At 42.6% G+C, this 14,632-nt stretch overlaps 1 protein-coding gene across 9 annotated transcripts in view; it reads left to right on the top strand.

Moving 5' to 3' along the window:
- Positions 1 to 14,632, top strand: part of arhgef9a (Cdc42 guanine nucleotide exchange factor (GEF) 9a) — a 43,470-nt gene that overhangs the window by 19,247 nt on the left and 9,591 nt on the right. For 4 of the 9 annotated variants that reach the window (XM_082548292.1, XM_082548293.1, XM_082548296.1 and 1 more), the window contains 6 exons: positions 6,791 to 6,970; positions 7,889 to 7,978; positions 8,980 to 9,180; positions 11,172 to 11,351; positions 11,595 to 11,827; positions 12,963 to 13,092. In XM_082548292.1, the coding sequence (XP_082404418.1) occupies positions 6,791 to 6,970; positions 7,889 to 7,978; positions 8,980 to 9,180; positions 11,172 to 11,351; positions 11,595 to 11,827; positions 12,963 to 13,092 (1,014 nt within the window). Of the gene's footprint in view, positions 1 to 1,254; positions 2,017 to 3,769; positions 3,878 to 6,790; positions 6,971 to 7,888; positions 7,979 to 8,979; positions 9,181 to 11,171; positions 11,352 to 11,594; positions 11,828 to 12,962; positions 13,093 to 14,632 lie in introns of those variants that run through there. The other 5 variants (XM_082548300.1, XM_082548297.1, XM_082548299.1 and 2 more) reach the window with 5 other exon arrangements.

Here is a 14,632-nt window from a genome sequence, read left to right on the forward strand (position 1 = left end):
GCATGTTCATTAACGTTCATGTAGTACCAGTTTTCCCCTTTTTTCCCCTCAAAGCACTTTTTACACTGCAGGCTGCATCCACAGATACATTTTCAATGCTAACACACATCAGGGGATTCTTGGGGTTCGGTTTCTTGCCCACGGTCACTTCAGCATATAGATCCAGGAGCTGGGGATTGACTCACCAATCTTCTGAAAACTATGCAACCCACTCTAAATCCTGGGCCCCCATGAACAGGATATCTGTTCATGGGGGCAGATATCCTGTGAGAAATTTGCCACCAGTGAGGAGTGCAAGGGTCCACCCAAGAGACGTGACAAACCCCATAGAAATAGTGAGACTACTGAAGACTTGTACATGGTTAAACGTGTATGATGTAACAATAAAGTCATTCAGAAAAAATCTAGTTTAGTGGAAAAAAATTTACTTTGTTGCAACTTAATTGATTAATACTACATTTGTGGAGGCATCTTCCATTTAAAAAAAGCAACAACAGCAACAGGTAATATTAAAACTGTACAGAAATTGAAAAAAAAAAATAATTGCAAGGAAATGGTGGTCTTAATTTTATCTCTGCCCTCTATAGAGAGTAGTGTCAGTGTCCTTTTATGTAAGGAACTCTTTCTTTATGGATGCACTTCCTTTGTTTTTGGAGCACTTTATTAGATACTAGAGCAAAGGTAAGTCTGCATCAGGCAGAATTATTGTAGCATAGATGTGGCTTGGACTTTGAACTGCATATGCAAAAAAGGTTGCACTGCAAATGAAAGAAATAACTTTTAAGGTTAGCTCCACAGAGTACATCTAGTCCAAGTTCTCCAGTTAAGTGCACGCTGGACCGGTCTTCACACGAACTTAGAACTTAAAACTTGAGGTTCATCTCTTGAGGTTCATCCACTCCAGCAGGACTGAATTGGACACCTTTGATCCCCGAGAAACCGTTGCATGTCCGAGAGATGGCACCTTTAAACGGTCTTCTTGCATCAGTGAGGTGCGCCCGGTGCACCAGTGGTAATGCAGAAAGTGCATGTATTTGAATATCACACCAGCTCCTGTCGATGAATCTGCTGCCACTGATAAATTGGCAGACATTATGCCAATAAAATTATAAGATGGTGATCACTTTGAGGAACATGCATCCATTACTCTGACATTTATTCTCCTTCATGCCGGGGTTGTTAATGGTAAATGATAAATCACCACGGCACCACCACGATATTTTTAGATGGGGTGGGAGATGAATGAGGTTATGATTCTGGTCTCAGTGGTCGATGTAGTCAGCGAGGGGCTGGCTGTGCCCCTCCCCCGGCTGTAGGTGATGGCTGACGCCGGTAGTCTAGCGGCAGAGAGCTGATCACTATTAACACAGGACCGCCTCTCAGGCTCACAGCCGTTCTCCCTGGTCCCCCACTCACCGGAAGGCAGCTCAGCAGCTGCGAACAGCCTGCGCACAGCCTCCCTCTTGTGTGCTCTGAGAATCTATTGGCCTGAGAGACGGTCGGGTTGAGGGAAGAGGCGAAACACCGGCAGGTGTTGACTAGCGGGGAGAAATCGCGGTGCAGACTGATGACGATGATGATGGTGAGGATGATGCATCTCTTCCCGTTATCTTTATGAATCGCATCGCGCTGTGTGGAGAGAAGTAGGGGCATCTTTTCGTCATTTCTTGCCTAACTGTAATGGAGGATTTCTGGTTGCTTTGAGGCTGCGTGTCTAAGTGTGGAGAGCTGAATACCGCCCGTAACTGAGAGCACAGCTCAGCATCGGCCCGCAGCGCTGCGCCATGGCCTTGGACGTCCAGACTTGCGCGGTGTTTACGGTGATCGCGGTTCTGGTGCTTGTGAACGTGCTGTTGATGTTCATCCTCGGTACTCGTTAAATGGATCTGCGCTTGGGGCCCGGTTCGCAGCGCAGCGCACTTTCACACAGGAGAGGAGAGAACAGCAGTGCGCGTTGGTCGAGAGCGGGGACACCCGGCGCTCCATCACGGCTACGCGTTGAAATGAATGACGTTGGTACAACATAATGTATTTCTGTTTCTTCCCACCACCCTACCACCACCCCCCACCCTCTCCCTCCTTCCAATCCTTCGTTATGTTTTGTGTCCTCCTCCCCCCCGTTTGTGATAGCTAGTGTTGTCTGGTGGTGGTCGTAGTTGTGCGGATACAGATCTGTGATGCGCTTACCTTTTTCTGTGGTGACTGGAAATTCATTTTCCCCGCATAATAGTATAAACATCTCCTCTCCAACCCACCTTCCCCAACCCCACGTCGATCTTCCCCTCTCCTCCATGTTGAATATTGTGGATTATGCGCATTGATGAATTTTATTCTATAATAATATGACTTTTAGATGGGAAATGAATGTGACGGTGTTTTTTAAAAATTATTCTAACAACGTCCTACTGCTGCATAAGGACTTGTTTTTTTTCCTCCCTTTTGTGATCCACTGTAGCCTCATCCACAATATGGCAGCTAATAGCTGTGCTGTGATATCTCCCCACAAGTCAGTGTGATATTTGTAGCAAATAGCGGTGCAAGTGAGAGGTTTGTGCTGCTGATCACACACTCTAGAGCATCATTGTAGTCTCAGCTGAACAGTAACCAACAGCATGGCAGGGTAGGCCTAATAAAGCAGGGCCTCATCACTCCAGGTTTCCCCCATTTTAGATTCAGCTAAACTGAGCTCCCATTTCACAGCCCCCCCCCATATTGTGCCCTGTTTTCTCTCTTGCACTTGTAGCACCTGTTTCTGAAGCCCACACGGTATGTCACCCAGGCACTAAATGGTGACTAATAAAAAATGCATCATTATATATTTCTTTCAGATGCAATGCAGTCCAAGTGAAAAGGCTTGTCAGCTGGAGATGACAAAAAAAAAGTCTTTTTCCTTCCATTCCCTTCCAAGTGCATCGCCATAGTCTAATAAAGGATTGGAGGCAGGTGTCATGAATGTTGAATGAACGTCTGAAATAGATATTCTGAAAGCCCTATCCCAGAGCTGTCCATGACAGTCCTATTAATAGGGATGTTAGACTCACCAGGTTTTCTGAAGATACTGTATGTGCTTCCTCACACTCACTGCTAAGTGCTGTGTGTTTTCTGTGCGTGTGCAGTTAAGTGATAAATGTTGGACTGCAGGTGCTGTGAGATGTGTATTATGAACACAGATACCTCCATCACATGCTGTTGCATGAGGGCTGGTGTTTTCATCTCTGTGGCTGGTACAAACGCATAAACAGCATCCCCCTTTCGGAGACCCTCGCAGGACTGTAAGCATGCAAATCGTCGCAACGTCACAAGATCGTAACGTGCACCGCAGTGGTTATGGGTCACATGGCCAACAAACGGAGTGCTAATTACAGATGTGTTGCTCACATGTAAGTATGCGAGCATGTTAAGTGATGTGGGTGAGAGGTAGTCTCGAGTGGGTGTTATGTGCTGTGCCTTTTCAGTCTGCATCCTGCGCACATCCCGAGCATTCACACGTTTGTAATTCCACCAGGGCAGGTGCCTTCTAATAGAGTTCTGTTAAATGCTGTGCAGTCAGAAGTGTCAATGTGCAGATGGTGTGCGCGAGTGGGACAGCGGCGTGTGTGAGGATGTGTGTGCATTTCTCACCGGTTTTAAGCAGAGCATCTTTGATTGGCTCCCAGACTCGGGGTATAAGTGTATTACATAACAGGGTTGGCAGACACAGGGAGGACGGACCGCGAGACTCACTCGGTGCATTGGAATACACTACCTTGTTACTTTACGGCTCAGGCTCTCGCGGAGGACCGTCACCTATTCCAAAACAGGAGTTCGATTATCATGATCGTATGAACCGGACTTCTCCATGCATACACTCTCCGAACAGTTACATGCCACAAACATGGTAAGGTTGGCTAAAGGCGTATGTGTGTGTGTGTATGCGTGCTTGTTCAGGGATGCTATTGGTACTTTGGTGCAGCTGTGCTAAGGTTGGATACAGAGGAGGATGTTGGAATGCAGTGGCTTTGCCAGTGCAGTGAATGCTGATGTGTTGCGCTGCAAAGATGATATAAGCAAGTGAATCTGCTTTCTATTCATACACATTTCCGTGTCAGGCTCCATGTCTGTGCTCTGACATGTAACAGAAAGCACTGTCACAAACGCCTATATAAAGGGAAAGATTCCTCTGCATTCATTTGCATTGACCCAAATACGGGTTTTGCAGTTCAGAGATATCTGCTTAGCCCTCTGATCTTTCATGTAGGAACTGCAGTGTGCCCATAATGATGACATAGGTCATGACAGCTGATAGACACACATGTAATGATGAGTATGATGAGCAAGCCCTCTCTGTGCTTGGCTCTGTGTGTTTACTGTATTATCCAGCTAGGTATGGGGCCGTGCTTAGGCGGGAACGGGGGAAGATTGATTATGTAATGCTTTTAATTTATTCAGACATGTAGAGGGAAAAAAGGATGCAATATATTGGAGAGGGCAGTACTGATCTCATTAGAGAGATGGAGGGATAAACGGAAAGAACTGAGGAGGGAGGAACACTGTGAATGGATCTCCATCCCTCTTTCCTTTGCTCTTTCTGTCTGTTGCCCGTATTACAGCAGATTGATGGGGACAAGAGAGATTGCACTTGTAGTGAATGGGGCTGAAAATGGAGTGGTGCTGGAGGGACGACGAGGGGGTGGGAGGGCAAGAAGCAAGGCTGACCTCAGTGCCAAGGCTCATCTCTTCTATGGGCTTCTTTTTATGGTGTAAGTCAAGTGGAGCTGATTTGGCTTCCACTAGTTATTCCTTCAGGTGTTTTTTCCCTAATAGATCATTTAAATTCCCTTTCCTGAACCAGCAATGATTTTTTAATGTTTTTGAGCACTACTTATTGATCCTGTTTCCATGGCAGCGTGACACATGTTTTTGCGGTAACCCTCCTCTCTTCCTGAAGTGGAGCGCTTTGAGATATAGGCTACAGCTATTGTTACCCCAGCTACCTGTCCAAAGTGATGCCTGGCTAAACATCTTTGATCTCCGAACTGTCTGCAGAGGCCCGTGCTGTTTTCCTTTGCATTTTTAGATTTAATTTGAAATTGCAGTTTGTGATTGATTTTAATATTTAATAGCTGAGTGACACTGCAGTTATTCGGTGGTCACTCTTTGTGTGTGACTACTCTCTCACACGCGCACACGCGCCTAAATGTGGAAATATTGTGGTGCACCCTGAAATGTCCTTGCCTCATCCCATCATCTTGTCAATATCAGTGAAGCATCCTCATCTGTCACCATGACGACGGCTGTTCTTTCACTTCCAGGCATGGAAGTCCGTCCCTCCCTGTATTCACTTCTCTGCCCTGATTGGCTTATAGCCCCTGTAGCTGTCTCAGTAATCCATCAGAGTGGTGGTCTTGTCTACAGGTTGGAGGGCCCATGTAGCTTCTGAGTTTGACACATGCACACACTGTGTTGTTTCTTATAGACACACTGCAAACTCACTGCATCGGCAGGAAGGTAGAATAGGAATTTTGTGCTAGACTGAGGTAGAGGTAGGAGGGTCATTTTTGTCTTTTACAATAGACAAAATAATCTTAGATAATTAAAGAGAAAAAAAACAATTAGCTAAACGTATAAAATGAAAGTAGCTCAATAGGATTATGCAAAGGCCTTAAGAGAAGTAAGGAACTAATTTTGTAGCCATCCCTGTGACAGCTATTTCTGCAGGCCTTTGATAAGTCCTTACCTAGAGCCACAGCATCCCTTGTCAGGGTTGGTTAGCGCTGGCTGCTCTGCCCACAGCCCCAGGGACTGGATGCGTGGTTAAGCTCCGGACTGGAGAATGCTGATGAACACTACTGTGGAGAGAACAATTGGGACAAACAGTTGGATTTGTTCCACGGATGCATACACAGGTTTCATGCATACAGAGTAAAAACGTGGGGCTGCACGCATGCATGGGGTTGTGCTTCACAAGGTAACAGAGCTAAGTGATCAGTGTGACAGATGGTGACGCTTTAGATTGATGATTTCAGGCACTAAAGAACATGTCTTTTAATGAGAACAACCTTTAGCTTCTCCGGTTCCCCTTAAAGACTACTGATCACCTTACAATCTCTAATTGATGCACATCAAATAACTTTGCTCATGTACGTTGCACAAATTCAATCTTTATTTTTAGTGTCGCATAATGTCCACATTATTTATTCATGATTTTAAAGTCAATAGAAAAGATTTGATGAGTCATCCTTTCATGTTTGGTAGAAGACTGCTGCAGATAAAATAACAAGCCCCAGTGACAGCATGAAGGAAAGGAGATTATCCCTTCACATTTGTTTGCTCCTTAGCATTTATATTACATTAACACATGTAATTATTCTAATGTCATAATGGGCCAATTACCGTCCCTGTGTGGAGACTGGTGCTGTGCCACTGAACACAGAATGTTTTCCCCACTAACGGCTCTGCCTTTTTTGTATCGTTGTTTTATTGTTGTGTTGTTCTATGATCTGTGTTGGCTATTGTGCCGTTCTATTTGCTGTGCAGTCCCCAAGCTGCTAGCGGGCCCTGGCTTTGAGGGCCTATGTTTAACTCCATTAGAAATCTGAGTGGGTTTAACAACAAGGACTCACACATACTGGAGCCAAAATCTGGCATATTACTGTACTGCATTCAGTTTCAGATTTGATTCATTTACCGTTTTGGATCACGTTGGATTGTGTTCTGTTGATCAATGTTTAGTGTTTACTCCTGCTTCACAGCTTCACGTGATCAGAATAATACATAAGGTATTTCTTGTCTCTCCTTCCAATTCCTACAGTTGATAAGTGGAGGTTCAATCGTCAACGCTGAGGCGGTATGGGACCATGTGACCATGGCGGACCGGGAGTTGGCGTTTAAGGCCGGTGACGTCATCAAGGTGCTGGACGCCTCCAACAAGGACTGGTGGTGGGGCCAGATTGATGAGGAGGAAGGATGGTTCCCTGCCAGCTTTGTACGGGTGAGTTAGCTGCAGCCATGGCTGGCCAGCGACCACAGACACAACAGACACCCACACACGTACACAAATGGAGGCACATGAACATATGCACCCGAGCTGATAAATAAACATACTGGAAGGTACACATGCACAATTATTCCGCCTTACACAAACACACTTTCACAAAGCACACACATTAATATGCTTCTTCCACAGTTCCACTGTTAAGTGCTGCTTTATTTTAATAATACATAACACTGAAGAGAGGAGAAAACAGCTAGCTAGGTGCCTTTATCGGATGTTCAGGGACAAGAAAACAAAGATGCTGATGAGCCCCCTTTTCTTTTTTTTTTAGCGTAGCATCACCTTCAACTTCTATCCTTGAAATCCAATTAAATTTACAACATCCTCGCATTACATCATGATTATGTAATAGCACCCATGTCTTAGTTCAGCTGAATCCAAAAACTGCACGCTGCCGCTGAATGCCTTTCCCTACTACTTTTACTTCTGCTTTCTGTAATTGCACTTCTCTTGGAATGGTGAAGCGTGACTGTACAGGAAGATGTATATTCATAGTTTAACTCTGCGATATGTTTTTGAAATTTCTTTGGATGAAAGCAGAAGGCTTCTCGCCTAAAGTCTTAGTCCAAGGCATATAATAATAAAAAATATTTTAATTAGACACAGTTTATGATGCAAAGTAGAATATATCGTTGAACATTCCTGATATGGTTTAGTGTCTTTATGAAGGAAGGAAGAATTAGCATCTTTGCTGTAGTTGAAGGGATCCCACAGCAGAGCACCCACCCAGACACTTTCCATGGTCATTCCCACCTGTCCACCCTTCCATATTCACTCCTGAGAGGGCAGGGCAGACAGGCTGACTGACTGTCAACCAAAAAGTATCTTTCTGTTCTGTCATTCTCTCTTTCCAAGGTGGAACCCCACCCTCCTCAGCCCCAAACAAAACAGGTTTTCTATATCAACCCCATAGCAACTCCACGGTTCCAAAACACCACGTCAAAGGTGCGTTTTTTTTCCCAGCTTCATCTACCCATCCAGCCTGCCCGCCCACCCGCCCGCTCCAGTCTGTCCACGCAACGTGCCCTCGACATTACCAAACATTAACGTTATCACATCATTCCTCAACGGGCTCGATAGAGAGGCAGAACTGATGAGTCAAAAGTAAAGCTAATGTGAAATGTCTCCTTAAAGGGCCATTCCAAAAAAAATTGTACAGATGTATTCACGTAGAATTAGATGGATTTGGGAAAAATTACTCATGTTTTTTTTTTTATAGTTCAATTATGGATCATTCTCTTCAGTACTCTATTTACTATTGACTCTGACTATTTCTCAGTCTTAATGCTGTGCTACTAGTTCTCGTCTGCAGTCAGTGCTCTACCACCCGTCACTCTGCTTGTCTGTGGCGCTACATTCCTCATCTTGTGTTTGACATTCTACCCGTCGGTTCTTTGATGTTCTCTTGGCAAACTGTGTGTCATCAGGTGTTGGCTGCTGGGCATCTGAAAACACGCTCACTTGGCCCTTTCTACGAGCGAGAGTGGAATACACGATGTATGTGGATCTCTATGTGTGTGCGTGAGTGTCGGTGAAATCACGAGGTGGTATTTGAGCGCATGCATGCATATGTGTAGGGGGCAGATTTTGAGTCACACATTAAATGCCCTCAGAATATGTGCTCGGTCTCTGAGAGAGGCTTTTTTATACTCTGGAGTGTTTGGCAGTGTGTTTTTTGACATGCTGGAGAGCGACTCACTGTCTAAACTACCAGAGGACCTCTTAATGAAGCGCTGTGTTTATGTGTGGGATGTTTGGGTGTGTATGCTTTCATGTGTGACTGGTAACACATTAGGAGAGCTAATATTACTTGTTAATACTAACAATAATCATTATATATAAATATGTTGTCTAATCCTTTTTTTCCCCACCCAACCTTTAAGAAAGCTCTTTACTCATTCGAATGCATGTGGCTCTTGTGTGTGCATGAATGTATTTGTCCTCAGCTGTGGGTGAACCAGGAAGACGGTGGAGCAGAGCCAGCTGAAGGAACCAGCGAGGTACAGAACGGGCACCTGGATCCAACCAATGACTGCTTATGTCTGGGCTCACCCCTCCAAAACCGAGACCAGATGAGGGCTAACGTTATAAATGAGATTATGAGCACAGAGAGACATTATATCAAACACCTCAAGGACATCTGTGAGGTACTAAACACCGGCACACATTCATAAATCACACATCTATATACACTGCTGTTCCCGGCTTTGCTTTAATATGTCAAGTAAGAGCAGGGCAGGTTATAAACTATATGGTATGAAGCTGAATTAATTAAAAAGCAGCAGTCTTTTTGATGCTACGCATCTAGTATCTTGCATAAATTCGTAACACTCCCACATTCACACTTTTATTCCAGGCATTTTTTTTCTTTCTCGTTTGCTAAACAGGCCAAAAATAATGCTTCTTTAGCTAAATGCAAAACCGCAATATGTCAGCTGTACACAGTGGTCCCAGCAGTCCAGACCAAATTTGTCATTATATTATGAATCATCCTGAAGTGACAAGCTAAAATTCACACCTAATAAAAATAAACAAAACCCTGGCCATTTTTATATTATTAGAATTGCAGCTCTTTAAAAATGCTCCCAAGCCAGGAATCTCAGTCTAATAAATAATAAACAGGCATGTATCCTCTATAAAGTGCACACATTGTAACATTTGAATATATTAATAACTTAATTTCTAAAATATTTGGAGCTAGTACAATTTTGCCTCTATATGCTGCATCATTTGATTTAAATGTCTTTACAACATACACTACATACAGCCTGCTTTTCCCTGGCATGTGTCTGGTCTTTAAACAGTGGTATCTAACTCACTAATCTAAGTGACAATCACTGTTATTTACTGGCCACCACACTAATGATAAAAGGCACTTGACTGATTAATCATCAGCAAGTGTGAGCACCTAAAGGAAGACGTTTTGGCACTTTGCTGTTCAGGTGTGTGCTCACACAATCCCACAATCTTCCCAGGAGTACACGTCCCAGCATATTCACTCCATCATCAGACTGCGTGATGCTCGTAAAAACCCCAACGCTACATCTCAGACTCTGCAGCCCTCAGTTAGCATGTTTAAAGTTCATGACAGTGCAATCAAAGAAAGACTGAACAGGTATGGCTTGTTTGCAACCTTTGCCAGGAGAAAGCCTCTTCTCTTTAAAAAGAACATGCTTATGTTTTGATAAGCATCTGAAAAAACAACAAGACCTCTGCAACAATGTCCTTTGAACAGACAAGACCAAAGTGGAGATGTTTGGCCGTAATGCACAGCACACAGCAGTGCTCTATGCTAGAATAAACAGTTTTGAACTTAGACGATTTCCATCACATATTTTCCAATCATCTTTCCCTAAACTGCTCTATACATGTTTGTATTCCAGATCATATCTAGGTAAGCATCTTGTTTAAGAATAGTTGCAATAAAGCGTGGATTTTACCTCTGCACGTCTTGCTAATGTAAGCAACTTTGATCTTCCAAATATTCAAGGACATGCACGGGCAAAGGATTTTCTGAGCTGAGGAACAGATTTGAACAAGCTCACTTTTAAATAATAAAAACTGAAGTTGAAGAGCTAAAAACCAGACCAAGCAATCAAAAATACAGATGTAGAATATTCTGGATTTAAAAAGCCGGTCAGTTCATTAAAGTAAGTTGCTTCGGTGTTTTAGAAAAGTTACAAAGAAGAAGAAATTTTGCACTGCTGAATTCAAAATGATGCTAAGATATTTTTTTTTGTTATTTAAAAAATTATTTATTAGATGCCTGTAATGTTTTTTATGTTTCTCAGATGTTTTAATTCATCACCAGTAAATGACTTGATCGTTGAAATGTCACATTTCTCAGATACAATAATGTGAAGTCCCTGTTGTGATTATGCATATTTGAACTGAGCCTGACTTTAAGAAACAAAACAAAAAGGATTAGCATGCATATTTCACAATGACAGCAGGGAGAAGTCTGGCTATCTTATATCAGATCTGTTCCCAAAGTGCCAAAGCTTCAGGGCATTTAATTAACTACAAGCAGCCATGGCACAGTTCGAGACCTGATACTCATTTTGAAAAATGCTTGTGCTCATCTGAACAGGATCTTCTGTCAAAGCCTCACTGTAGCTGTAACCGGTGTTGTTTGCAGGGCTACTTGCGCCAGTGCAGGAAGCGCGTGGACATGTTTAACGACGACCAGTTGAAGGTCATCTTTGGAAACATCGAGGACATCTACCGCTTTCAGATGGGTTTTGTCAGAGATTTGGAGAAACAGTACAACACAGAGGAGCCGCACCTCTCTGAAATCGGGCCGTGCTTTTTAGAACACGTGAGTATATTTTAGACAAACTTCGACCAAAAATGAAAGAAGAAGAAGAAGAAAATAGATTTTTCTTTTATCTCGTCTCGTTATCTTGAGATAATATTTAAATTGTGGAGCTAATTAACCAGCTAACAGCATCCTAAGATAAGAAGAAATTAATGTTTTAGAAACCATAATCACTCCCCTATTTATATGATTTTTCTTTTTAATTATCCTGACGATGTCCATCTCTACTCCTTTGCACTACAGCAAGACGGTTTCTGGATTTATTCAGAATACTGTAACAACCACTTGGATGCCTGTATGGAGCTGAGCAAACTGATGAGGGATGGCAGGTACCAGCACTTCTTCGAAGCCTGTCGCCTCCTCCAGCAAATGATTGACATCGCCATAGATGGCTTCTTGCTCACGCCCGTCCAGAAAATCTGCAAATATCCACTCCAGTTGGCCGAGCTTCTTAAATACACCGCACAGGAGCACAGGTACAGTACGCCGAGGCCACGAATAACTTTTCAGCTGTTTCATTTGTTGCCCTTTCATAGAAATGCATTTGCTTCTAAAAGTGAAGTCATTACTGATGCATCATTTTGTTCCAGATGCATTGTGTTGCAATGCAGCTGTTGCAGGTGTTGGGTTTAAACCACTGAAGCGGTAATTATCCATGCATGAACTGGAGCAAATGTTGTTTTGTACTCTTTTTTTTTTTTCCTTTTTTTTTTTTTGAAGAAAACATCTCATTACGAACTCTAAGTTGTCTTGAAAATACTAAATTCCACTGTTCATATATACAGTATTCCATTCCACACACACACATATATATATATATATATACACACACATATATATATATATGTGTGTGTATATATATACATCAAATAACTTTGCTATATATATGTGTATATATATATATATGTAGAGAGAGAGATAACAGGTTAAATATGAATTGAGGATTATTTTCTTCGGGTGTTGGCACACACACAACAATCTATGTTTTTGCAGCACAGAAGCAGAGTATATAATCTAAACATTTGCTGATGAGCTTTCATGCATTAAACGCATATGTGCGCATCCAGATGTGCAAACTCATGCGTGCAAACCCACGGAAACATGGTGTAAGTGATTCAGCATGTCTCAGCCAGCTCCAGGTCATTCACAAACCACGCGTTCTCAGCCAGAGAGGGACAGGTGCCAGCTCTGCCAGCGAGGCCTGCCAGATCGCAGTGTTTGACTGTTAGGAGCAGTGGAGAATCTGCCAGATATAGGACTTTCTCTGTCACACAAGCACACACACACATATTATCTTCCAAAGTGAGGATTGGATCTGCAGCACATCTAAGCCAGAGGGATAAATCCAGCTCAGTTAGCAAAGACGCAGCCGGAGTTAACTGTGAATAGAGAAAGTGGCTGATTAAAATTAAATAGCAGTGTCTTTTTTCCCTTTTTTTGAGTGTGTTCCAGCAGATTTACTACTGTTACTTGAGTTTATAACCCCGCTCTTTAATAGGCTACTCTGTATCATTAACTACTACAACATTACATGCCTTTGAGTGGCCAACCACCAAGAGCTACAACCCTCTTAAACACCCAAGAGTAATTATGTGTGCACTGTGTCTGTAGTGACTATCGATACGTGGCAGCAGCGCTGGCAGTAATGCGGAACGTCACCCAGCAAATCAACGAGAGGAAGAGACGGCTGGAGAATATTGACAAGATCGCCCAGTGGCAAGCCTCGGTTCTGGACTGGGAGGTATGTGTATGAATGTACCGTACTGTACTGAACAAAAGCTTAATGTTTATGTTTTTATGTTTTCCCAAATGGTGCCATTAATTCCTAAAATGTGGGGCGTAGACAGCATTTACACCCAAAGCATCTCAGACTAAAGAAAAGGGTCCATCAGCAACACCTATGCCTTTGTTTTCATTTTACCACCAGAAAGGGTCTTTGCACAAATGGCAATAAAAGAAATCCAGCCATGGCCAGCAGCCCGTAGTAGCAATGTAAATTACATTGAATGGTTGTGATATGCTACAGTAAGCTCCCCCGCCACTGCTTTTCCCTGTGGGCTTTTCTCTAATTTTTTCATGGCAGATTCGGGTCGAGTGAGTTTAAAATACTGAGATATTTTGGCGGCATTTTCAGACGTTTAGTGTTAACTATGAGGTGTCAAACTGGAGAAAAAATGTTAAGAACAGCAATACAGAGAGATTAAAGCGGTTAAATTGCCCGTTAACGTGCTCGAGACTGACGTGTGTGAGAAAGTGTTTGTTTGAGAAAGGGAAACAAATGAATGCAGATGATTTGATCTGCAGACTCTTTTCAAGAAACTCTGTGAATCAAGCACAGGCCTTCCTGGGGGCAACAGTGCTGCTCGTTGATAATAATTAATTTACTCTGATGGTAGTAGTTTCACTTGCAGAAATTCACACTGCGACACACACTTACTCAGAGCATACTTTTTATTTTACCACCAACAAAAACAGTAACATACAATAATAACAATAAGAATATATCATAATATATTTATGCTCTCTCTTTCATAAACAAGCAGAAGAAAATGAGCAAAAACGCAAAAAATAAAATCCAAAGGTTACGTTATAGTCTCCTGCTGCATTTCAGATGTGTCCTTTGTATTTAATCTTAAATTTAAACATTTACTTGTGCCGGTAATTTTTTAAATAATAAAGAAATAATAAACAAAATAATGTCTTTATAACTACTTCAAGGCATCCTGGTGCATTTTAGTCGACAGATGATCGCCTGTTGGGAAGTTTTAGTTGTACTTACAGTAACGTAGTGGCTTGACTTGAAGTTGAGTAACATCTTTCCTCTGCTCCTTTTTCATTGTTACACACATAGTCGAGACACGGTGAAACACAAAGCAGAGGAGACTAATAAGGCAGAGACTCTCACGCTGGCCTTCAAAGTAATGACTGCAGTAATGTAAATAACATAAATAAGGTAGTTTGTTTTGACTTGCTTTGCCAGCTGAACACTCTGGACCGCCATCTTATGTTTAAATGATGTGACTGTCTTAGTCTCTTTTTAAATGCCTGTAGGCCAACGAGTGCTTTTTTACTAACATACCAAAAAACAGATGAGCTAGGATTGAAACACACACAGCAGGAAAGCGAGTGTTTAAAAACTGAAAAAGACACCTTGATTTTCAGAGCAGGACGTAACTGTGTGTTGACTGATTTCCAAAGGATTAATCCAGCAGTTTACTACTGCACTTTGCAAAGTTGGGCAGCTTGTAATAAGATTTTATTTTATTTACTAGTTGGTTTCA

Source organism: Aulonocara stuartgranti (assembly GCF_965226115.1).
Source record: "Aulonocara stuartgranti genome assembly, chromosome: 2".
NCBI lineage: Eukaryota > Metazoa > Chordata > Actinopteri > Cichliformes > Cichlidae > Aulonocara > Aulonocara stuartgranti.